General features: G+C 55.9%; 1 protein-coding gene across 2 annotated transcripts; it reads right to left on the bottom strand.

Annotated features, from left to right (window-relative positions):
• Positions 1-2680: 2680 nt before the first annotated feature.
• Positions 2681-24929, bottom strand: SAMM50 (SAMM50 sorting and assembly machinery component). 2 transcript variants are annotated; one of them, XM_036298794.1, is made up of 15 exons: positions 24746-24929; positions 20191-20301; positions 19001-19102; positions 16439-16526; positions 14080-14186; positions 13481-13611; positions 13190-13277; positions 12898-13026; positions 12329-12400; positions 11338-11424; positions 11107-11177; positions 9624-9691; positions 5433-5579; positions 4660-4801; positions 2681-2831 (listed from the first exon to the last, which is right to left on the bottom strand). In XM_036298794.1, exons 1-15 carry the CDS (start codon positions 24764-24766, stop codon positions 2786-2788), a joined length of 1410 nt encoding a protein of 469 aa, XP_036154687.1. In that variant the 5' UTR covers positions 24767-24929; the 3' UTR covers positions 2681-2785. The 2 variants fall into 2 exon arrangements, with proteins under 2 accessions (XP_036154687.1, XP_036154688.1); XM_036298795.1 differs by lacking the exon at positions 9624-9691.
• Between the last annotated feature and the right edge of the window lie 384 nt (positions 24930-25313).

The following is a 25313-nucleotide window of genomic DNA, read 5'->3' as shown; positions in this document are numbered from 1 at the left end:
GCTTGAGGAACAAAATAGATTTGAAATTCCCAAGAACACGATAAACATGTTGACCACTCCCCTTGCTTTCTGTGATTTGACTAGAAAATAAAGCTTCGGCTCACGGGCTGGGTCACTGTTTCCTCATCCAGGCACAGTGATCCACCGGGCCCCAACTGTATTCTCTCATCTGGCTGCTTTAATCCTTCACCGCCCCTCCTCGGGGTCACCCCTGGCCGTGCTGGACGCGGTTCAAGTTTCTGCTAAGGAACCCCTTTTCTCTCCTCCTTGGTGCCACTTTAAACATACGGTGCACGTGAGCACAGCTCATTGTCCTAAAGATGAGTTCATCTGGTCTTTAAAAAAAAAGCAGCAAATTAAGAAAACTCTCCACCTGGGTCGCTGCAGGGAGTGGAGGGCGTCAGGTAGCCCGTCCTCCTCGTGGCCTCGACTGTCCTTTGTTCTGTGGCTGCAGACGCAGCCGGGCACACCGGGCAGAGGCATCGCCGGTGAGCACACTGCCCACGGAGCCGCGCGTGAGGCCACGCAGAGCGAGGAGAGACCAGCGTCCACGGGACGGAGGACACGAGGCGTCAGGCGGGCTGCTCTCCCATGAGCACCGTGCGGATCAGGGTCACCTAAGTGAGCTCCTGTTCACACGGAAGGCGACACCCGGCACGGGACCGGGGCGTCCCCTGGGGGCGTCCCCCGTGGAGACAGGCTGGCTCGTGGCCCCTTCCTGCAGAGTGGAGCAAAAGGTTAATTACGCAGCTCCGGCCCGAGCGCTCAGGTATTCAGAGACAATGGAGTAAAACTGATGCAGACTGGCCGAGGCCGGTGGCACTTTGTGGGGGACTTGCTTTGTGTCTTCCTGTCACATCTTGGTGCCCCAGTGGCAGCGAGGCCTCCCGCAGGGCGCTCGCCGGCTCCTGCCTTCCCCGGAGAGCCCCGTGTGAAGCCTTCGTCTGCCACTCCCGCCCCCCTGAGCACGACAGGCTCGGATCCCCACTCCCCCTGCAGGCGACACGCCCTCCCCTGGGGAGACAGCGCCCCAGGTGGCTGTGGTAAGGGCCCAGCAGGACCCAGGCGCCGGCCCACTGGGTTAAGCACGCAGCTTTTCACAAGGCTCCTTGGGAAGAACGGTTCCCTGTTGAAGGAGCAGTTAGACCTCACAGGTCAGCGTCTGGGACTAGATCTCGGCTGTGTGGCTCTAACTTACAGTCTGGCCATGCCAGGGCTCGAACGGGTTTCTCCCCAAACAAGGAAACTATTTGGGGAGGTGGGGGGAATCTAGTTTCCCATGTTCCCAATTATAAGAAAGGGAAGCTGTTTCTTCCTACAGATTCTCTGCAAGTCCCCGCAGCTCCTGCAGGCGGAGGCCGAGACAGCCCTCGGGGCCTGCAAGCTTGAGCCCCACGACCTGCCCTGAGCTCCAAGCTGCCCTCAGGCTGCCCTGAGCCCCAAGCTCACTTGGCAAAGACACGAAAAAGATCCGGGGAGGACAATGTGAAAGGAAGGGACACAGCCCCGGCTTGGAGAGGGAGGGAAACCCTGCAGGGACGCGTCCTGGCCAAGGCTGGGGGGCGGCACCTCTCCCCTGGACATCTTCACATGGCAACATTTTTTCCTAAGAATTCAAAGGGGCCAAGACCGGTTTGGCTCAGTGGATGGAGCGTCAGCCTGCGGACTGAAGGGTCCCGGGTTCGATTCCGGTCAGGGGCATGTACCTGGGTTGCGGGCACATACCCAGTAGGAGATGTGCAGGAGGCGGCTGATCGATGTTTCTCTCTCATCGATGTTTCTAACTCTCTATCTCTCTCCCTTCCTCTCTGTAGAAAATCAATAAAATATATTAAAAAAAAAAAGAATTCAAAGGAAGTTTAACTAAAAAAAAAAAAGTTTCCCACATGTGACTAATACATATATCCCAAATATATCCTTTGAGACACAGGTGGGTTGGGGAGAATAGTAATTGCCTCCCCCACTGCCCCCATGAAACTGTCCACGCTCCCATTTCGGGATTGTGTGACGATGTCACAGAACACAGCGAGGGGTGTGGGCTGCAGGCAGAACTGAGGGGCCACAGAACAGAGGGCCTCAGAATAAGGAGGGAGGCCTGAATGATCGGGCGGCCCGACAGTCACCAGGAGCCATCAAAGGGCAGAGGCAGAGCCTGAGGGAGACTGGAAGGCGCCACGTGCTGGCTTTGAAAACACAGACGGGCCGTCAGCCCAGGCAGGTGGGGCCTCTGGGAACTGGACGAGGCCAGGAAAGAGTCTCCCCAGAAGGAACCAGCCGGCCACTCTGGCTCCAGCCCGGGAGACCCATCCTGGACTTCTGGCCGCAGACGGCACGGTGCCCGCTGTGTGCTCGAGACACCGGGTTAGCGGCGGTTTGCTGGAGCGGCCGCAGGAACCCGGGCACTAACCAGTCTGACTGACGCAGCTATTGCTCTCCAGGAGACACGGCCCTCTCTGCTTCAGTGACCCCGTTACACACACTTCCTCCTTCCCGGCCACTCACATTCAGTGACTCAACAGGCGGAAGGAGCGCTGGCACATGGGGACCCATCACAGAAGCCTCGCGTCTGGGGAGGAGAGGACTGGGGACGGTGACGGGGTGTCTCCTGCCCCGGCCCCTGGTCCCAGGAGGAGCCCGCGTGCGATGCTGGCCCAGAAAAGCAAACCGTGGCCACAGGGCGTCTGAGTGTTTGTCTTGAATGTTTATTGACAGGGATCCCCACGAGGGCTGCGGCCAGAGAATCGCTCCAACGTGTTTCCGGGGAGGGGCTGGAGGACGCTCGCGGCTACAGGAACCTGATCCCAGCTCCAAACTGGACGCCATCACAGATCCTAGGAAAAGGGCAGGAAATCAGGGCTGTGGCGGCTCTGCTCGCCCCGCAGCTCAGAGGCGCTCGCCCTTCGGCCGAGATGGCCCTTTCTCGCCTCTGCCTGGCACTCCCGGGCGCAGCTCCCCAGGCGGCCGCCTCACTCATCACCGTCTCCGGAGACCCGCTCAGCCGCACCGTGGCAACGCTGCTAGATCTCAGAGACAAGGGGCTGCAATCACCCCCAGCGTTAAATCTAGCGAACGTTTCAGAACCGTTTCCATTTGTGTGAAGGCCCGAAATCCAATTAGAGATGCCAGCATGAACTTGGGGGAAATCTGTGATTTGCACACATCCATTCCCAGCCTGCTGCTGCTGAGTTTCAGAAGAGCCGATTACATTCTGACAACTTCACTCAAACGTCCCCAAGTTCCAATCTGGACGGCACATGAGTGACTGCGCGGGCCTCGAGGCACCGCCCGCCCCCAGGGCGTTGAGCACAGCGGCACCTGCTGCAGCGCCTCGAGCACAGACAGCCGTGCAGCCCTGGCGCAGGAGCGGCTCACGTTCTGGTCCTTAAACCCACGCACACAGCAGGCTGCCTCCTTCCCGAAGAAACCCACTGGAATCCACCTCTAAGCACCTTCCCGATTCCACCTGGAGGGAGGGGAGCCCGGCTGCGGGGAGCCGGCCATTGTCTGTGAAGACACATGAGGAAGGGTCCACTCCACGGGCTCCCTCAGCCCCGGGGCTGCTTCCTGGGGCACAGTGACCTCCAGTGGCCTCAACAACAATGCAGCCTCCGTGGCCACAGCCCGGGGGGGGGGGGGGACTGCACCCCACTGTCTGAAGGACAGGACGCCCAGGGCAAGTCCCACGGCCAGGGAGTGCCAGGGCAGGGCTGGCGGCCCGTCCAGGAGGTTGAGCCTCAGGCCAGTGAGCGACGATAAAGCTACAGCTAAACCCACGTGCACTTCGGTTTTCTTTGCAACAGAACATCCGTAAAGTATTTCCCTGTGTAGTTTGGACTCACAGTGCACACAGTTAACACACACCAGTTGCTCGACACGGGAACAGCCTGCGTGTTTTCTGAGGCAGGGATTAGTGCAGAATTAGTTGGGACAAAAACTCCAGCAAGGTCAGCAAGGAGAGGTGACTTGTCTCTCCGCAGCTCCGAGCCCAGCAGAGCAGTCCCGCGTGGACGGAGCGGCTGCGCTCTCTCTCGCACTCGGCTCTCGGAGGAGCAGAGGTGGTGGCGGGGCCTCCAGCCTCCGGAACAGGGAGAGAGAAACGTGCTGCTTACGCCCTGGGTCTATGTGTTCTCTTACAGCAGCCGAGCTGCTGACACGTACACAACGACAGGGATTTCTTAAAGCTTCATCAGGCACCAAATAACAGAGAAGGAACGCGTTTCTGTAACTGTAAATGCCCCTATGCCATCGTCATCCATGTGGTGGTGAGCACCTTGCTCAGTAAGATGACTGCGGAGAAAGGGCAAGGTGGCGGGTTCCCCCAGGGGCCGGGAGCGAAGCTCTGCCCTCCAGCCCGAGTCCCCGGCCAGCGGTCACCAGCAAGCGGATCTGTAACGCCTCGCCCGCCCGTGGCCTCGCCCGCCGTGGCCGACCCGAGGAGCTCCACTACGCGGCAGCAGCAAGTGCAAGCGTGTGAGGTGGGGACACGTCACATATTTCCCTCCCAACAAGACAGAAAAGAAACAATGGAGAAAACACGTATACTTTCAATCTCTTGCTACCTCTTCAACTTCTCCTAAACCTTGAATCTCAAAGGCCAATGAGACGACTCGCACGCCCAAGACAGAGGTGGGGCAGTGGCTGAGAATGCGCGGCACCTACCTGTCCCCCGCCTGCACGCCCATGGGCACGCAGTAGTTGAGCTCCAGCCGGGCGATGTTGCCCAGCCGCAGCACGATGCCCGCGCCGTAGGACCATCGGATGCACTCGGCCAGCTTGCGAAGGTGAGCGTTGGGGCCCTCCCCTGAAAGGAGAAGGAGGGGTGTCCACGGTGCGGCCCTGCCTTTCACACCATCCTGGGCCAGCCTCGCTCGCTCGCTGGCTCTGTGCCCTCTGGCCATGCTCAAAGCCAGGCCTGGATAGTCAGGAGACGCAGGTAGGACCCGGATGGAGAGGGCGTGGGACCACACTTCTCCCTGTCCCGGAGCCAAGCTTCTCCAGCCTCTGGGCCCGGCACATTCTGTCCCTTTGCTGAATGGCACGCCCCTCCAGACACCAGGCTGAGGGCCTGTGCTGCGTGCAGCACTGGACACCTCGGATGTCCCCCCGGCTGGATACGTCCCCGGGGTCTCCCCTCGCCCTGAGCGCCATGAGAACGGGACCCAGTCATGGCCTCACTGACCGGCAGGGCATGTCTGCTGGGCAAATGCATAGGTGTGTCTTTGCAAGACAGCATTCGAGGGGGGTTTTCCATGTGCGACCCACTCACTCAACCAGAAATGTTACTCTGCACAGTGTCGGGTGTTGTATGAGTTTCTTAAGGAAGGCACAGCCCTAAAATTTAAAGACTGTGTGATCTAGACAGACAGACACCTGGCTGGCACTGTGCTTGCAAACATCAGTCCACTCCACAGCAGTGTCTGAGCCCCGTTTACCGTAGTTGAGGTTGCAGAGGTTGCCTGCGTTGAGGAAGAAGTGTGTTCTGAAGAGCTCGCCGAAGCCGCCCTGGCCGGGCCGGAAGGGTAAGGGGGTGTACAGGTGCAGGCCGCCAGCCCAGTACGCCTCTCCGCCCAGGTAGTCTCCTGCAAGGCGGGGTGCAGAGACAAGGCCACACAGTGTAAGAGGCCGGGGCCACAGTTCCCGTGCGCAGCCTCAGGCCTGGCTGCTCCCGACGCCGAGGCTGCCAGCCTCCACGTGGATAAGCTTTGTCCCGCTGACTTTGCACTCTGCCTGAGCAGGAAAAATGCCAACGCCGCTTAGAAAGCAGTGAAGTCAGACACACAGCATCCCTGTGAAGTGCCCGAAATAAAACAGGCTCACCGGGGCCGCAAGCACCTCCAGCATTAAACAAAGCTAGGCCTCCTGGGACTCACTGTCCCCTAAGCGCCCATCACCACCACCTGACAGGCGGCATTTTGCAAAAACTCCACAATGGAGACAGATGAACGTGTCTCTGCACCCTCGGGACACGCTGCCCGCGCTGCGAATCCACAGGCACGGCCTCTGCCACTCACGGTGGAGGCAGCACCCAGCGCCACGCGAGAGAAGGGCTCCTTGGTGAGGGCTCATGACCCTGGGTAACTGCCCCTCGGGTTCTGACAACTGCTACCTGCTCCATTTCAACTACAAACAGCCATAGCATGAAAGTGACAAGAAAACACAACCCTGAAATGTTTACATGTTGTTGCAAAAGACCTTTATAGATGGTCTGCGGACCTTTGATACGAAACGACAAACCTGTCATAAGAAGGAGAGACGCTGTCTCTGAGACTAGCCCGGAATGAACTGCTGGACGACGTGGAGACTCGCCTCCTGCGTCCCTTCCTCACTGAGGCTCTAAGGCAGTGATTTGTTGTTACTAATGTTGTAGCCCCACCCCATAACAAAGAAACAGAATTTCCAGAGGATGAGGCCCAGAAATCAGGATTTTAAAAAGATCCCCAGGTGATTCCAATGTGCAGCCAAGGTTGCGAACCACTGCTCTAGGGAACAGGCAGGACAAAGAGCTCGAGGCCCGTGCTGGCTCCCTGCTTCCCAGCCACGGCCTCTCCATCTAATCGTAACGTGAGAGGCGGGTGGGAAGCTGCTACCACAGGGGTGGGAAGGGGAAACTTCCACTTCTGTTCAGAGATAACCCTACACCCTGCCTTTCCCCCAGTGGGCGGTAAGCAACCACAAATAAGAAAGTAAAATGTGAGCCATTTCCAATCACAGAGGGGGCTTCCAGTGCCGCCTGCTTCCTTAGCTCATGTGCTGCAATGAGCTTTCCTGACACGCCCTGCTCCGTGACCAGGTGAGGCTGGTCTGCGTAGTCACCCGCGGCACCGCACATGCACCTACTCCTCACCCACGGCATGTTGGTGTCTAATTTCTTGGTAGTGCACAGGAGCCGGTGATGCATTTCCTTGCACACACGTGTACATGCAGACAAGTACATACATCCTGAGCGTACAGCCCAGTTTCCACACACGAGCACACCACGAAAGGAGCACCGGGACGGAGCAGCAGGCGTGGGCAGCCCCTCGCGGGCCCTGCTCAGTCCCACCCGCCAGGCCGCTAAGTGAGCGCTGCCCCGGCCTCGCTGCGCAGGTCGGGCAGCCTGACGCCCTCACACACCGGCCACCAGGCCAGGCTCCTCGTCGTGCCCTCATGGCTGAGAAACAGTCCACGTGTGGCGATCCGCTCTTCACCGTCTGGTTCTATTGACGGCACCTGGGTTCCCAGCTTCCAGTTGTGGGGGGGTGGGGGGGGGGTGTTATTAAAAGTCCCTGCACGTATAGACTTTAGGGCAGCAGTTCTCAACCTGTGGGTCGCGACCCCTTTGGCGGTCGAACGACCCTTTCACAGGGGTCGCCTAAGGCCATCCTGCATATCAGGTATTTACATGATGATTCATCACAGTAGCAACATGACAGTGATGAAGTAGCAACGAAAATAATGTTATGGTTGGGTCACAACATGAGGAACTGTATTAAAGGGCCAGAAGGTTGAGAACCACTGCGTTAGGCACTTGATACATACTGTCAAACTGCTCTCATGAAAAGTTAGGACGGTTTACGTTCTTGACCACAGAATGTACCAATGGGCTACCTGACAGCTACCTGAGTGGAACCTCACTGTGTATAACTTCCAGGCAAGTGCACACGCCTACACTCTCATGGAAGCACTCAGTGCGTACTAATAATGAAAAATAAAACAAAGCTACCTGTAAACTATGTTACTTTTCTAAGAAAATAAGATGCTGAGAAAGCACTCCAAAAATAAGTGAAAAGGGACCATCCCATCTGCATTTTGTACAGAAGTCTGTGCATGGGCCCTCATTATTTATAAAATATAAAATCGAAGCAACGAAGATATTAAAAAACAAAAATCAGGACAGAATATTTTAAAATGGAATAAATGCGCCCACTGAGTGACGTTTTCAAAGTTTATCATGACGCGTGGAGGGACCTGACACAATGTCAAGTGCCAGAGGCTCAGGCACCAAAACTCTCTCACGTCTCAGAGCAACACGCAAGCAACACGCCTCCACACACAGTCCTGCCACCAGCAGCTGCACTTCCACGTTCGATGATGAAGTGAGTTACAGAAGGCACGGAGACTGTCCCGTGCTCACTGCGTCACTGCTTCACAATCACAGGAAAAAGAACCGTTTCCATGTCTAACGCTTGGCCCTGTTTAGATGTTGGTGTGGCCAGCAGATGAAGTGTGCGGCCATGACAATGACACTAACAACTAGGGAGGCTCCAGGCACTGGGAGCACGGGGTCACTTCCTAAAGCGTGAGACTGTCTCACCACCACGCTGTGCACCCGAGTCTAACACAAATGCTACTGAAGTGTAAGTTCTTATCTCTGTCCGTGCGGTGGGAGTGCAGCGCGGTGCGGCCCCTGCGAACACAGTCGCCGACTCTTCCCCGTGACTCAGCAATTGTGCTCCTCGGCACTAACCCAAACGAACTGAAACCTATGTCCAAACGGAAACCTGCACGTGGAAATTTCATCAGCTTTGCTCCGAATGCCCAAAACCGAGTGCCCTGACGCCAGCCAAGATGTCCTCCAACAGGGGAGTGGATAGCAAACTGGTGTCCTGGAACGTTATTTGTAAAATTATTTATAGAACCGTATTTGGTGATAGAAACATCTGAGCAATCAAGCTATAAACAGACTCAGAGGAACAGTAAATGCCACTGCGTCAGAGGCAGCCTTCAAAGGCTTCGCACTGTACGATTCCAACTACGTGACTTTCTGGAAAAGGCAAAACGACGGAGACAGTAACAAGTTCAGCGGTTGCCGGGGCTGGGCAGGTGGAGGGATGGGCAGGGAGCATGGTGGGCGTGTGGCGGTGAGGCTGCTATCGGGCCCTGTGCTTCTGTCGAAGGCACGGCGTGAGCCTAACGTGCGCCACGGGACGTAGCGGGTACTAACGCGTCGGCACCGGCTCAGCAATGACAGCAACAGTGAAACAGCAGCGCACGTTAGCAACAGAGGCGCACGGCAGGCCGCAGGGAACCCTGTACTTTCTGCTCAGTTTTTCTTTAAACCTGAAACTGCTCTCAACAATAACGGCCATTGATTTTAAAAACTACAGTATGTCACCTGGCCGGTGTAGCTCAGTGGTTGAGCGTCGACCTATGAATCAGGAGGTCACGGTTCGATTCCCCGTCAGGACACATGCCTGGGTTTCAGGCTCGATTCCCCAGTAGGAGGCATGCAGGAGGCAGCCAATCAATGATTCTCTCTCATCACTGATGTTTCTCTCTCCATCTCCCTTCCTCTCTCTAAAATCAATAAAAACATTTTTTTAAAAATTATAGTATGTCAATAAGATAAAATAGAGTCATTTAAAATGATAAAGTATATATTCTTATAAACATCTTCATTATTGTTATTGGTGGGAGAAACAGGGTTATCTCCCACCAATAACAATCACACACGTCATCACCGTCACACACGCCACTCACTGTGCTGTATTTTCGCTTGGATATATTTCCTACAATTCCCTTAACAAGTACCTTCCCAGGCCTGCTGGGTGGTAGGCGCTGTGTTGGTGGTGACACCTACTATTCTGGTGGTTTAAACAAACACATCCTTTCAAAGCTGAGGGCGGGGCTTGGGGAAGACAGACCTTCACTCTGCGGCCCGACGCTGTGCATGCTGAAGCCGCGCACGCTCGTGGGTCCCCCGAGGTAAAACCTGGAAGGGAACGCAGCCATCAGAGGAAGCCGGCGGAACGTCGCACAGGACCATGCAGAAGGCGCACCGTAGGCTGGCGCGGGGAGAACACTCCAGCCCCGGGCAGGCGCACAGCGACGGTGGATTTCATTAACATCTAATCCCATTCCTTTCATACTTCCACGTCTTCTTCCCCATGGCTGTGCGGGCATGTAATAGCCCCCTGCTGGCAGTTCCAGAACTTTTGCTATCCTCAACAAGGCTGCAATGGGCGCCCTTGCACATGAATCTTCCAACACTTCTGAATGTGTTTCTGTGCATTATATTCTGTGCCATATGGAGGTGAAATGTTAGGTCCCGGAGTTTAGAAATGAAACGCTTTTATGCTTCCAAACAGCCAGCCAAAAGGCTAGGTTAAGCTCATGCAAGGCCGAAGGAGCTTCTGGCCCTGGAGAACAGGCGGAGCCTTTCCGAGCAGCCAGGACAACGGCACCCCCTGCTGGCCGGAGCGCAGCCGCTGGCACCGGCTTCTGAAAGGCCGGCTCTGCCTCATCAGCCGGAAACGTTCCTAGGCCGTGGAGACGTATTTCCACATTTAGGAATCTCCTCTCAGAAAACAAAGTGAACAAAAGTTAGTTACAAAATCACATTCTTCACAGCGTCGTTCGTGTGCAAGTAGAGAAGCATTACAACGCTGCTTATGAAAAACTTCTCCTGACTTGGGGAATGGTATACACGCTATAATTTCTTTAAAACTGTTTTAGTGCTGGCCGGTTTGGTCAGTGGTTAGAGCGTCAGCCCACATACCAAAGGGCTGCAGGTTCGATCCCGGGTTGGGATGGGAACTGGGACAGCCACTGATACGTCTCTCTCACGCTGACATTTCTCTCTCTCTCGTCCCCTTTCCCCCTCCCCACCTTTCACTCTCTAAAAAAAATCAATGGGGAAAAAATCCTCATGTGAGAATTTTAAAAAAACATACAAACTTTTATGAAAACAGGGAGAACACAAATCTATACACAACAAATATGTCAATAACCAACAGATGAGTATATACATTAACGTGTATAAACTCACGTCCACAAAAAAACAGAAAGGAAGGCATCCCAAATGTAAACTCCACTGAGCAGGACTGTATCTTTACCTCCTTAAATGTCTCTCTATTTTTATATTTCAGCAACGTGTATCAACTATTTCCTTTCCTACTCAAGGGAAAATACAAGTTCTTTAATATAACAAAGTTAACTCCCTCCCCCCAAAAGGCAAAATGTTAAATAGGAGGTATGCTAGGTATTTTGAAACTCACTGAAACATAAAAACTACAGTAAAACTGGAAATACTTGCTCTCCTAAACGTCTCTGAAACGCCTTACAGAAACCAACCCAGAAGAGCGGCAGGAAAACACGTGCCGTGCCCAGGATCCCTCACCCGCTCACCTGTCGGCGATACTCGACGGTTTGTCTCCAATGGGGACCAGCATCCCGCCCCAGAGAGAGGCTGAGACGACCTAGTGAGACATAAGCAAACCACTGTTTCCCTGCGGCTCCCCTTGTCGGGAGAACAGTTACACTTGCCCGCGAACCTTCAGCCCTGGGGCGGGGAAGAGCAAGCCTGTGGGGCGAGCACGAGGGATGAGAGGGCGCGACAACATCTGCCCAGATACTCACGGAGTCAAACACAAGTGGCTTATTCAACTGAAGCTCAAAGTCTTCTTTTATGAAGTGCACGTCCCCTCCGGTGTAGCCGGCCAGCTCCTGGGGGCCAAGCCACAGGTCAGAGGAGCAGGCGTGCCACACAGGCCGCCACGCCACCCGCCGCAGCGCCATGTGCCGTGCGGCTCTGCATCGTTACACAGACCGCTGTCTCCCAGAAGCCGTGCCACGCGTGCAGGGCCTGACAGACGGTCACCAAACACCCTGAGCAGCTGGAGCTGCCCATCCCACGTGACAGGAAAGCGCGGGCGCGTGACCGTCTTATCACAGAGCCTGCAATGGGTGACCGCTGCTTGGCCAAATCGGCGTTTGAAAAAACATCAGCCGGGCACTGGCCGATTTAGCCCAGTGGTTGGAGGGTCAGCCTGTACACCAACGGGTCTTGGGTTTGATTCCTGGTCAAGAGCACGTACCTCGGTTACAGGTTCGATCCCCAGCCCTGGCTGGGGCACGTGCAGGAGGCAATTAATCGATGTGTCCCTCTCACATCGATGTTTCTCTCTCTCCTCTCCTCCCTCCCCCCCTTCCACTTTCTCTAAAAATCAATGGAAAAAATACCCGCACGTGAGGATTAAAAGCAAACACCATCAGGGTCTTGCACATTTCCCACTGCCGACTGCCAGCTGCTCCGACCCTGCAATCAGGGCAGAGCCGCAGCGCCGCAGCCTGGCCGCGTGTGTCCCTGGCACCACAGCCTGGCCCCTGCTGGCCCTGCGTGAGGAGTTCTCTCATGGGAAAACACTCACACCGAAGCACGACTGTCCTCCTGGCCCATCCAGTGACACCAAGAGGCCAGAGTGACGCTCGCTCACCTGGGTGAAGGTGCACTGACATCCTAGCGGGCCGTCCTACCACGGCCTTTACAATGAAAGGAAAACGGTCAATACTGAGACGTGAGCCCATCCCCAGGGCCCGAGTGCGGGAGGCCCAGGAGCAGGAACCCTACCTGGTTCACCTTCAGCAAAGCGCCCCTCCGGGGCAAGATGGAGGAGTTCCGGGAGTCGATGACCATGGCGTGCTGCAAGAAACGCACCCGGTGTTCTCAGTTCCAACAGGACTGAAAAGCCACGGCGCTTATGAACTCTAGCTGTGCGCTAGGCCTGGTGCTGGCACGGCACAGCCCTTACATCACTCATCTCTGTGAAGACCCGTGAGGAAGGTGGGACCGTCACCCCGTGTTGGACAGGAGGGACCCGAGAGAGCGAAACAATCAATTCTCGCTCATGGGGCAGGAGACCCGCCCGGGTCCGTTCTCTCAAGGAGCTCACCACCCTGACCGAGGTCCGCTCAGCTCTCAACTGGAACCCAGCGGCTCTTCCGCACCCCGCTCCCCGTTACACCAATGCTATCTCAAACATGACAACGGGAGCCTATGAATCCAGTGGCCAGGGCGCACCATCTTTCCACACAACCTGGGACACCTGTCAACCGCCCCATGCTGGCGAAGGCTACTTCCCAAGGTGCCACGCGGCTGCAGCAGTGGGTGCAAACAGTCTCGCACAGGGAGGCCCTTACCGAGAGAGAGGACTTCAGGGAGTGGCCGCTCTCCTGTCGGACGGCGAAAGACGCGGTCCTGGCGAGGCAGCCCAGCTCGCGCCACACGCCCTCCCACTTGACGGTGTGGCTGGTCTTCCAGATGGGGAACTGCAAGCACACGGGCGGTCACCTCCACTGGACGGCGGCCAGCCGGGCCTCAGAACGAGGCCTCCTTAGGTTACTCATTAAACACGCAAGATCCCGGGGAATCGGGGAAACAGGCGTTTGCTCCCACACGGGTGCAGGGAGGGAATGCCGGGGCGCCACTCACACTGTACTCGGCTGACACGCCTCTGTCCGTCTCCCGCAGGGAGCTCCACGGGAACTGCCCCGTCACTTTATACAAGTTCACGGAGAAGCTAGGAGACAACGGACGGAGCTTAGCCGCGACACAGTGACTACAGCGCGCACACACTTAAAGCCACAGACTCAGCACACTCTGGGCGCAGCGCTGTGGCTCTGCAGGAGGGGCGCTCACTCTGCACGCTCTCCCCGCCGCCAGCCAGCTCCTGAACTTTAACCCTTAACCAGGCCACCGCACCAGGGCCTGCTGGGACCCTACTTTCTCTCGAAGTGTCCGGGCTGCGGCCTGAAGAAGGACAGGCCGTAGGAAGTCTCCTTTGTGCCGTAGGAAAACTGGAAGGTCACCTTCTCTGCCCGGCCCAGCAGGTTGGGGAGCTTGAGGCCAAGTACCTGGGAGGGAGGGAAAGAGACCTTGGTTACACTGAAGGAATGATAACTTCTTAAGAAGGACCTGGCTAGCTGAGGGGCCCTCCCACACGGGCCAGAAACGCGGACTGCAGATCTGGAGCCGGGCAGCCATCATCTGTGGTGGCTTTTACCTGTCGCCCTGTCCTCGCCCAGGGCCCAGGGCCACTACACCCGCTGACTGCACTGTGAGGCCCAGGGAAACCAACGCTGGGGTCTGGAGAGCAGGGGAATTTGAACAAGAACTGAATATGAACGTTCCCCAAATCATTCGTAGTTCACCACTGACGTCAGTATTGCCTCCACCATCTGAAACATGGTCAATCAGGGAGACGAAGGAGAAAGCACGGGTCACCCCACAAATGAAGGTCAAGGTGAAGGGTGTGGAAACGACCCCGGGTTCAGAACAGGCACATTCACCAGCGCAGACGGAAGGGAGGGAAGCCCTCGTACCATGCTGCCCTCGTTGTTCCCGACCATGGTGTTGTAGCTGCCCGTCAGCCGCCTCAGCTCGGTCACTTCAAAGGTCACATCTAAGCCGTTGGGAAGTGCGTCGTCACCTGGGTGAGTAATAAGCACTCAGCACCGAGACCGCAGACACGGCTTCACTCCGGGTCCCCCTGCCCAGCAGCACCCGCGGCGTCTGTTCCGCAGCCTCCCCTGAGAAGCACACCCTCTGCTGTGGGGTTCAGGGCGCTGCGCAGACCACCACACCGCCACCAGGACGCCCGCCCGCGCCCACCGCCTCCAGCGGGAGGTCTTGGGAAGCAGGCGTGTGCGCGGCCGGAACCACGGCAGCACCTAGGTGAGCACGTTATCTGCCTCTGTTCTCACATCAGGAAGGGCCTGAAGAGATTTGGGCCTCAATCAACTGACATTAAAACGTGGACTGCGTGTGCCAAGAGGGACTGTAGTAACCCTGGAAGAGAAGCATGAGCCGCACACAGATGCTCAGGTGGGGGCGGGGCCTGGGGTGATGAGTGTCTGAATTCAGTGCAGCCGCCTCATCACCCACCAAGGGCCCTGGGTGCGGGGGACCAGGCCACGCTCTGCGGGGCCGTGGCCTCTCATGGGAAGGAAGGGGCTGCCCTGACCCTGGCTGGACAGGAGGGTACCTGCAGCTGTCCCTCCCTGACGCCCACCCACTGGCTCCCACCGGCTCCCACTCTGAGTCCGTCCTCAGGGTGGAGGTCAGAGCCGTTTATTTTTCTCTGATGAGCAGATTTTATTGTTTACAGTGGTGTTAGGTTCACTGAAAAACATACAAAGTGCAGTTTGCATACACCCCCCCACCGCCTCTTCACACCGTTATTAACACGCTGCGTCAGTGAGGTGCCTTATTACAGCTGAGCGGCAGTGGGCACTGCTGTGAGCTCAAGTGCGGTTTCCTTAGGGCTCACGCTTGCTGCTCTCGGTTCTCGGCAGCACCCACCACACCCACCATTACAGAATCATCCGGAATGACTCCTGGTTCAGTTCCCAGGGAGTTCCGGTGCGCGGCCAGGGTGGCTGCTGGCGGAGGTGGGCCAGCTGACCACGCGCATATCACACTGACAGCAGGTGGGGGGGGGGGGCGGTGCTAACGCTAAACGCCACCAAGACTCACCACCGGAGCAGCACACCAGCGTGGGGCCAGGGCCACCCCCGTCACTCACGTGTTGACCTGGGAACGTTACTGAACCTCTCCTTTTTCTAAAAGAGTAACAGTGACACTTGCCCAGCTGTGAGGATTCACTGGATCGAAACGCCTGCGCAGAGCTGGGCACGGGCATGACTGTCACTCTGAGGATGCAGGCAGCCGGCCTCGCCCGCATTTCTCTGCTCTTGTCCAGCCAGTGGTCTCCAAGCTCACTGCATCACAGTCACCAGGGCTCATTATGCCAGTTACTGGCTGCGCCCTAAGTTCCTACTTTGATTGAATGTGCGTTTCGCCACGCCCCCGGGAGAGCAGCGCTGCTGGCCAGGACTACACCTTGAGAGCCACTGTCCCAGCTGTAAGTGGACCCTCAACTCCTACTGCGCACGTGGCCACTCAGACTTCACTGCCAGCCCCCGGCAGCCCCCCTGCACCAGGTGTGGCCACGTGAGTGAGTCCTGCCGGGGGATGAGAGGGGAGCGCTATGCACAACATGGGGCAGGTGCCTAAGGGAGGGGTACCCTTTCACCCCTGCCGGCCTTCCCGACACTGGAATGAGAGGTGAACGCGGGAATGGTGCTCAGCCATCACAGCGACCGGGGCACACAACCCGGGCCACACAAACAGCTTCTGTGATCTTGGGATGATGAGGTGACAAGACACCCCGGGAAAACCACACCAGCCCCAGGGGACCTCAAGGAGCAGAGCTGACACCAGCCGCAGGCGCCTGCCATAGCAAACAGGCAGTGAGCAAAGCCTGAGGCTGAGCTCTGACCACAGTGCCCCCTCTTCTCCAAGCACATTTCCGAGGGGCCTGCAGGAGCCCGTCGGACAGCTGCGGGCCGGGCTCCTCCTCCGGACCCTCCTCACACCCTGGTGCCGTGCAGGGCGGGCTCCCTCCTCCGGACCCTCCTCACACCCATGTGCTGTCCAGGGCGGGCTCCCTCCTTCGGACCCTCCTCACACCCTGGTGCCGTGCAGGGCGGGCTCCCTCCTCCGGACCCTCCTCAGGCCCTGGTGCCGTGCAGGTCAGAGGACATCTTCACAGCCCGCCCGTCCACCCTGAGCCTGACACTCAGTGGTGACTCCTGAGGCTGCCAGCTGCCCAGCCCGGTGCTTGGTAAGCCCTGTGATCCTGGAGGACGGGTGGGAGATGCCGCCACCCACAGCGCGTACCTTGACATGTATCGATCAAGACGTCCACTTGTCTGAATATTCCCAGGCGGAGCAGTTTCTCACGGGCTTCGTGAGACTTGCGCATCACCTACGAGAGAAACAAAGATGCATTTCTCTAAGCTACCGGCATGGAAGGCAGCCCCATGTCCAGGCTGGGGGCCACCATGTGGGGCTTGCTGGCCACTGAGAAGACAGCACCCGTGACAGACACAAAAGAAGGGATGGAACACGAAGGGGCAACAAGAAGTCCTTTTCAGAGAGCAGAAAGCAGAGCAGATAATAAACCCCTTTTGTGGAAACAAAAGCCCAGGGTAAAAGGCCACAGCGCTGCAGGCTCTCCTGGCAGAAGCGCCTCGGCATGAGTCACTGCCTGGAGGAGGGCCCCTCCGTGTGCGCACGCGCTCTCATTCGCGCTCTGCTCTTCCTCCTCTTCAGTGCCCAGAGCGTCCTCTGGGGCAGGAGCCCTCCTGCGGGGCGGGGAGCTAAGCTGAAGGCCGGGAAGGGACGAGGAGCAGTGGGAAGGACCCTGTGGACAGCAGTGTGGTGTCGTCCTGCAGAAAAGGGGTTACTTGAGGCTGTCAGCAGGGGTGACAGGACGGCATTTCCTTAGGGCAGGAGCTGGCCGGGCGGGTGATCACAGAAGGAGGAGGAGGGACCCCACCGCAGGCCGGCAGCTGTGACAGTGGCTGGCCGAGCCGGTCCCCGTGTCAGAGGGAGGACAGACCCACATTCCGCAGGCAAGAGCCGAGGAGGGCCACTGTCTGGATGGAGCAGCTAAGCAGAGAGGGGAGGCGACAAAAACGGTCAGCTCTGGGCTCTGGCTTCTCAGGGCCATTGGAGAAGTCGGGGGGGATGGGCAGGGCTGGTGGGAAGAGGCCAGGAGTCCAGTGTTCAGCCACTAGGTTGGCAAAGTTTGTGGCAACTCCGTGAGGAAATGCTGGTGGGCAGCTGCCCGTTCAGGGCTAACGCTCAGTAGGGAAATGGCTAGAAATGAGGTTGGGGAGCATGAGGCTGTGGATGAGACCCCCAGGAGGTGACAGCACCCGGAGACTGACCCTCGTGGGAAACCAACCCTTGAGGTGGTCACAGGGAACGAGGCTGCCACCGGCCTGAAATGAATGACGAGGTGGGAAGCAGCCAGGAGAGCATGGATTCATGGAAACCGAGAGGAAGGAAATGTCGAGAAAGGATATAAACACATTCCAAAGACAACAAGCAAGCAAAGCACATGCGAGGGGACAGTCATCATTTTCAACATACAAGCAGCTTATTAACACAGGCCCACAGTCCAATGGAAAACAAAGACGCCAACAGGTAATTCACAAGGGAGGAATGTGAATGGCCAACAGGCATGGAAATGTGCTTAATCTCATTCATAATTAAAAAGTGCAAATTGAAACAACGAGGTGGTATTTCTCTCCTTACAGGTTGGCACGGATTCTTAAAGTGCAAGGACGCCCAGTGCTGCGAAACAGGCCCTCCAACACTGCTGGGCGGTGCGGACCGCACTGCTCTTTGGGGGGCGAGATGGCACAATGTTAAAGCTGGAGCACACAGCCTCGGACCAGAGGACCACTTGCAGGCCAGCGTCCTGCAGATACGCCATCAAGTACACACAGATGCTGGCTGCAGCCCTGCTCGCCTGAGCCCTCTGTCTGATGCTCATCCACAGGAAACGTCACAATTACTGATGGGGTGCCGGGCAGCTGGTTCGTGCTGATGTGGAAAGATGCCCGTGGTCACTGATATGGCCGAGCGTGAAAGGGGCAGGAGAAACGTGGAGCTGGGGGCTGCTGAGCACAGGCTCGGCGTGCTCTGCCCGGCAGGCGCCAGTCCTGAAGGACGCACCAAGCCCTCCGCCTGGCTTTCTCTGAAGGCCGGCGGGCCTCGGCGAGGCAGTGGGGGAACAGCCCACACTCACTTCAATGCCCTCTACACCATGAGACTGTTTTATACTGTTTTTTTTTAATTATACTTATATATTACTTTAATCTTTTTTTAAAAAAATACTAATTTTTAAAAGTGGGAATGGCCAAACACTGCTGCAGATCAAGTAGAACGAGGGCTGAAAGCAGCCACAGGCCCTGCCACGAGGAAGCTGAGTGACCCTGCCCGGCGCATAAACGTGGTTCCGAGCTCAGAAGGACAGAAGAGACCCCAGGGGACAGAAGTAGATGATGCAACCCAGGGAGACTGCGGGAAAGGGAGCAAGGGCCAAAGGGACCGCAGGGAGGGTAACCCCGAGGGCCCCCACAGGAGAGTGGGGGATGCTTAGCAGGGTGCAGCGAGGCGGCAGCACTGGCACCACAGCCCCTTCCAGTGCTGGGGCCTGTGAGAACACAGCGGGCGGCCTTGGGAGAGACAGACACCCTGCTCAGGGACAAGGGGGAACGCGAACGTGTCGGTTTGTGGGAGGCGCCGGGGAAGTGAGGGGGTTCAGCCTGGGGCGCCCACGCTCGCTTCAGGGCCAGAGGCTGGGGCGGGGCACGTAGCGGTGTGAGGCCACAGGGAGCCCAGGGTCTTCAGAAGGGAATAGAAGACCCAAGCAGAGAGAATACGTGCCTCAATGAGGTTTTTCGCCTTGAACACGTCTCCGATTTCATACATGATGATGTCATCCTTGGTCCTCCCGAGCCCGTCGAAGTGAACGTGCTGCACCACCACCTGCGTGACGAGAGGACAGACTGCTGAGGGGACACGGCACGAGCTCAGGCTTCCAGTCAAGGACACACGTCTGAAATTAATTCCAAGGAGTTTTTTTCCAACTTTAATGACCCCCGTTTCTTAATCCCAGACTTTATCGTATTTATTTTTCACACCTTTTCAAGTAACTGGTGACTTGAGCGTACCCTTTGCCACGTCTGCACTTCCTGTGAACAAGGTCGCCTGCACCCAGATGGCCAGGGACCACGCGGGTCCTCACCCAGCAGGCCCAGAGGCCCGTGTGTCCTTCCCAGCGGGCCCCCAGCGCTGGCCCCGGTGGCACTATGACCTGGTTTCACGCGGCGTGCCTTTTGCTAGAGATCTCCTGTGATCTCTGTGACGAGTGCTGACTCAGAGGGCCTCTCACTGTCTCCTGGACAGGAAGCCCTTCAAGAGTAGGAGCTGCTTCTCGCTCACCTGTGTCCATAAAAGCACTGCACGCAGGAAACACGCAGATGTTTAACTGGTTCAAGAGCAAGGAGTTATTTTAAACACAGGATACAGCAGTGCGCAAAACATCAATTCCTGCCTCAGCGGGGCTTATATTTCAGGGGAGGAAAAGGCCATGTGTATAGTATGGTAGATGGTGATAAGTAACAGAAAGATAATAGGACACACTGGGGAAACTTATAACTTATAGGTGACTGGAATACCACACAGAGAAGATCTGAATTTAAGAATTACTGAAAATGTGCTTTCATTTCCTCAGCTGCATTTAATTTCAAAAGCAACAGAGTTCAGGAAAAGTTGCATTCAAGAACCAAGGTCTTTTTTCTGGGAGCAGGGAATAGAGTATAAACGGAAGCAGAATTTGAGTTAGTCTTTGAAACAATTTTTTTTAATGACATAAATACAAAAATAAAAGTTCGTCTAAACTTTCCACATAAATGATCAGGAAGAGCCATTTTTCTAAACCAGAAGCTGTTTCTCTCAGTCACCGGTCTCTCTGAGAGGCAGTCGGCTGCAAACTCTTTGATGGAGTCACGGAGACAGGTCCGTCCTTTCCCTTCCTCCCAGCATCACCTCAAGCCCTCGAACAGAATACTCACATCTTTGTTTTCAAGAACTTCCTGTTTAGCTTCAGGTTCAACTTCAACAAATTCAGCTTCTTCTCCTAACCCTCCAAAATCAGGCCCGCTGGCTGGAAGGGGCTCCAAACTCTGAAAGGGAGGAAGGAACCACAGAGAAATGAACTTGTAACTTTTAAACAACCAAAATCTCAGTTTTGTCTTTAGATCAGCGGTTCTCAACCTGTGGGTCACGACCCCTTTGGCGGTCGAATGACCCTTTCACAGGGGGCGCCTAAGACCATCCTGCATATCAGATATTTACATTACGATTCACAACAGTAGCAATATTACAGTTATGAAGTAGCAACGAAAATAATGTTATGGTTGGGTCACTACATGAGGAACTGTATTTAAAGGGCCAGAAGGTTGAGAACCACAGCTTTAGATGATGCTCCAGAAAACGCAGGGCTGTGGCACCCACCGGTCAGTGGGGGCGGGAGCAGGGTGGGGGGCCAGGCATAAGCTGCTGCTGCTGTAAAGTCCCATATTGGACTCGAGAGCCTCAGTGTCCAGCGTATTATCAATAAATAAAGCAAACATGAATTTTCAATTAACCGAAAGGGTCAGGCGTGAACCAATGACTGGGGCATGAACCGAGGATTACGGCTACGTTAGTTCTGCACATCTGAGGCCCTTTGGAAGACAAAAATGATTTCAAAATAAGGTGCCACAAGACATATATCAGGGAAAAGAAAAATTTCTTTCCTGTTGTTAGAGAAATCATCCTAATTTTTTAAATCAAAATTGGCTATTCTATGATAACTAATTACACTGACAACCCAAATTACTAAAACATATTTTTCTGGACCTGGTAGATCTGTTTGGGTTCAGCAGGTCTCCCTCGCACACTGAGAAGACTGCGCATGCTCACGCAATGGGCAGAGAGATCACCTTCTTCAGCGTGAACTGACGTTATCTTGAAGGCATCCAAGTGCCCTCTGAATAAGGACTCCAGGCTGTGCTGGTTCCCCTCCAGGCGACATAACAGTGTGCATAACAGCATGCATGTTACAGTGTAAGCCTGCCTAACCACAGGGATGCCCAGACACGCCCGGATAGGCTCAGCAGGTCTAGCGTGGCGCCAGGTAACTGTACAAACAGGCAAGTGTGGGGAAAACCCTGCTAACCGGTTATCTGGCTGCTTCCCGACTCCACTAACTCTCTACAAATAAGCACGTCAGTCACCGAAGGCCTGACACCCGCAGCGAGCAGCGCCGTGGGGGCCCTGAGCCGCCTTTTCCCTGGACACTCCAGCCTCTCGTCAGTGCGTCCTCTGTCACGCCACTGCTTCTCTGGGAAGGTGATGGCCTCACACAGCAAGTCCTCTGTCCCATCCCAGCCCAAGCCTGTACGGTCCTCAAAAGTGCCTACAGGGTAGAACCCAGCCAGATCCCTTCGCAGGGCACACTCCACCGGAAGGCCCAGTCTGCGCCCTGCCCCTCACACTCACGTTCCTGCACAACTTGCTCTCTCTGCCACAAGTAAGTGCCCCCTAGTAGCTTAAAAGCCACGTCAGTGGCATCTCCTCTGTGAGCCGTCCGGCTTCCTCGGGTAGAACCCGCCCCCTTCACAGGGACACTGGACAGCAGGACTTTATGGCCTTCGCAAGGACACCCTCTTTTTCTTATTTTTATCCGCCTGGCCCATCGGAAGAACTCAAGTGTCTGTGAAGTGGGAGAGTGAATGACTTCTTTTCTCTTGATCATTTAACAAACATTTACTGAGTGCCATATGCTGAGCACCGGGCCAACAGCAGGGAGCGCCGCAGTGAGCCACACAGACCAGGTCCCTGCCTGTAGTGCAGGACGTGGAACACTACGTCAAGGGGAAGAGGATGCTAGCAAAGAAGATGTCACTTATTTCCTATCACTATCCTCTGCTTTTGTTGTGTAACATTTTTAAAACAGAATCATTACTTTGTTTCTCAAGCATATTAATAAATTAGTAACTTTTTCCTGTGCCGCTTCGTTATCTTTCAGTTTACACAGTGCAAGTCATGTATGCAGTGAACACTGTGGTTATGAATATGCGCACAACTCAGCCCACTTAATCTGACAGCCAAGCAAAATATGCTCTTTCCAGGCACAACGTTTATATTCCATTATGTCTTTAAAAATCCTACTGTGTTTCCTGAAATTTCAAAGCATGAAAAGAGCTTCACTAAAGGCCGGCCAGACCCGTTTGTATTCTTTAATCTGAAACGCAGGCTTTCAGAGATGATGTCTTTATGATTTTAGTTACGTCAAAGATTGATGTCCTAAATTAACTCTTACCAAGAAATTTACTCATTCACCAAATATTAAGAACCTACTATGTGGCAAGCACTTATGAGATCCTCACCCTCAGAACTTATATTCCAGTGTCTGAAAGAGTCGGCATGGTGCTAGGTATCTGGTGAAATGGGTTAAAATAAATGTCTGGATCTAGCTTCTAATCGTTAAGCAGATCAGCCTGCCAGCCAGTCAAATTTTATTGTGCCAGACACTGCAGTGCTAACTGAAGGGATCGGGCATAAAATGTTTCGTTATGAAAAACATCTTTAAAGTGATATAGACTAGAATCTAATAGAAAATATTTTTTAAATGCCCAGCTGGGCCCTAGCTGGTTTGGCTCAGTGGATAGAGCATCTACCTGCGGACTGAAAGGTCCGGGTTTGATTCCTGTCAAGGGCACATGCCAGGGTTGCAGGCTCAATCCCCAGTAGGGGGCGTGCAGGAGGCAGCCAGTCAATGATTATCTCTCATCATTGACGTTTCTATCTCTCTCTCCCTCACCCTTCCTCTCTGAAAACAATAAAAATATATTAAAAAATAATAATAATAAATAAAAATAAAATGCCCAGCTGGTGTGGCTCAGTGGTTGAGCATCAACGTATGAACCAGGAGGTCGCAGTTCCATTCCCTATCAGGGCACCTGCTGTATTGTGGGTTCGATCCCCAGTAGAGGGCGTGCAGGAGGCAGCCAATCTGTGACTCTCCCTCATCACTGATGTCTCTATCTCTCTCCCTTTCCTCTGAAATCAATAAAAATATATAAAACATTTTTATAATAACAGATATTAATGATAAAGTGTTTCACATAACTTTTGTTTCACACATGCTTGAGGATACCAGACAGAAAACATACTTTCCTACTGTGAGTCTTGACCAACAAGTTCACATAACACTGGCTAGTGAAACAGGCCAAATTAAATTTATACCCTTCTTTTTTTTTATCAATACATTAATCGAAGCAGCAGCAATTCTAACACCAAAAGAGCTCAATAAAAACAGAGACTTTCATTCTGTCCCCCTAGCACCTACAGCAGCACCAGGCACAGACCAGCCCGTTGGCCAATTTCACTTGAATGAATGAATGAATGAATGAGTGAATGAATGCTTACTTTGTTTACGATGCTACAAGGGATGCAAGCCATGTAAGATGCAGTTCCTACTGCAACATCTAGAGCCTTACACTCCAAAAGGATAAAACAAAAAAACGCAAACACAGCTAAACTGGGCACCGAGGGGAAAGGTCAAGGACCTGAGCAGCGGGAGCTACGGAGAAGGTGTATGTAGGAAGTGACCTGAGCTGAGTTCCCAAAGACAGGAACGCCTGACAGCTGGTGACGGCCGCGCCGTGGGCGATGGAGGAGGAGGAAGCTGCGTGCAATGGTGTCCGAGTGAGAGAGTCGGAAGAGCAGTGTTTCTTTCACTTGAACGAAAGGTCTGCGGGGTCCTAGTCCGGAGGCCAGGACCCCTGCGCTCCCTTCTTTTGGGGAAGACAACGGGGAAGCTGAGAACTTCCGAGCTGTCAGTGAAGCCACCCCCGTCGTCGTAGGAAAGTTGCATGAAGGGCTGGGACTCAGAGACCTGCGTTTGGGGACGTCCCGAGGCTCTAACGGTGTGACCTTGGACAAAACTTGTATTCCCGGCCCTCGGTTAAAGGGGCAAGGGCAGCAGCTGGGCAAGCGGTCCGTCTGCCCGCGCAAGAACTCAACATGCACGTGCCGCTGATTCTCGCCACAGCCCGGGAAGGTGCACCATTGCTGCCTCCTCTTTACAAGGCGGGGCTAGCGCACTGAGAGGTAAAAGGGGGGCTTCCGGCGGGGTCTGGGCCGGGGAAAGAGGACACCGGGTGCTCCCGGAGGCTACAGATCGGGAGGCCGGAGAGTGACCGGGGAGGAGACGCTGGCAGCGGCCGACGGTAGGGAAGCCGTGGAGAGAAGAGCGTATCGCTCGGGTCCGGGACGGCGCGGGAACCCGGCTGCTCCTTCCGGCCCCGCGGCCCCGCGCAGTGACCTTGGGCAAGTCTCGCCCCTCCACTGCGCCTCGGCCTCCTGTCCGAGGTCTGCGGGACCCACGGGCGGCATCGCGGCGGCCTCGGGCACAGGGCCGCGGGGCGCTGCAAGCGGAGAGCCCGGCCGTTCCACGGCGGCCTCGGGGAGCGCTGCCCTCGGAGCCCCCTCGCCAGGGGACCGCCCCCCGGGCGCCGCCGCGAGCGCGCGTCCCCGCGGCGCCCACCCAGAGGTCACGCAGCCCGCTGGGCCTCTTACCCGGGCGTGCACCGTCCCCATGGCTCCCTCTCCGACCGCCGCCTCACAGAGCTGCCAGGGTCCAGCCCAGGCTCACGGGTGACGGCAGAGGGCGCGTCCGCGGCGGCGGAGCTACTGGGCCGCGCACCACCCACAAGCCCTGGGACGCAGCGCGCTGGGGGCGGCCATGTTGCCCCGCCTTAGCCCCGCCCCTTGGCTCGCGACGCTCTTGCTCATTGGTCCCTTAAGGGCCTGTAACCCGGATGTGCACGTGGACGCCGGGAAGCCCTGAGGCCCGGAGAATGCGCAAGCGCAGAGCGTCCGCGGCCGCCCGCGGGGCTGCAGGTGCTTGGGGCGCAGGTGGTCTGCGTGCGGCTCCGCTCATGGCAGGTGTCCCGAGTTACCTCTCAGAGCGACCTCACCTGCTGGTGGGTGCGCCGGGGCGTCACCCACGTCTTCCTCGGCCTCCTGCACCCCGGCCCAGGGGGTGATGGCACCCCGCGCACGCGAAGCGCCCCGGCTCCCCACGCGGGGCCTGTCGCGGCGGCTGGATTGTCGCCCGGCGCCCGCCTGCTGGCCGCACGGACCT

This window comes from Myotis myotis, unplaced genomic scaffold, assembly GCF_014108235.1.
Source record: "Myotis myotis isolate mMyoMyo1 unplaced genomic scaffold, mMyoMyo1.p scaffold_m19_p_3, whole genome shotgun sequence".
In the NCBI taxonomy this organism is placed as follows: Eukaryota; Metazoa; Chordata; class Mammalia; order Chiroptera; family Vespertilionidae; genus Myotis; species Myotis myotis.
The sequence above is the reverse complement of the archived record's forward strand: the minus strand, read 5'-3'. Positions and strand labels throughout refer to the sequence as shown.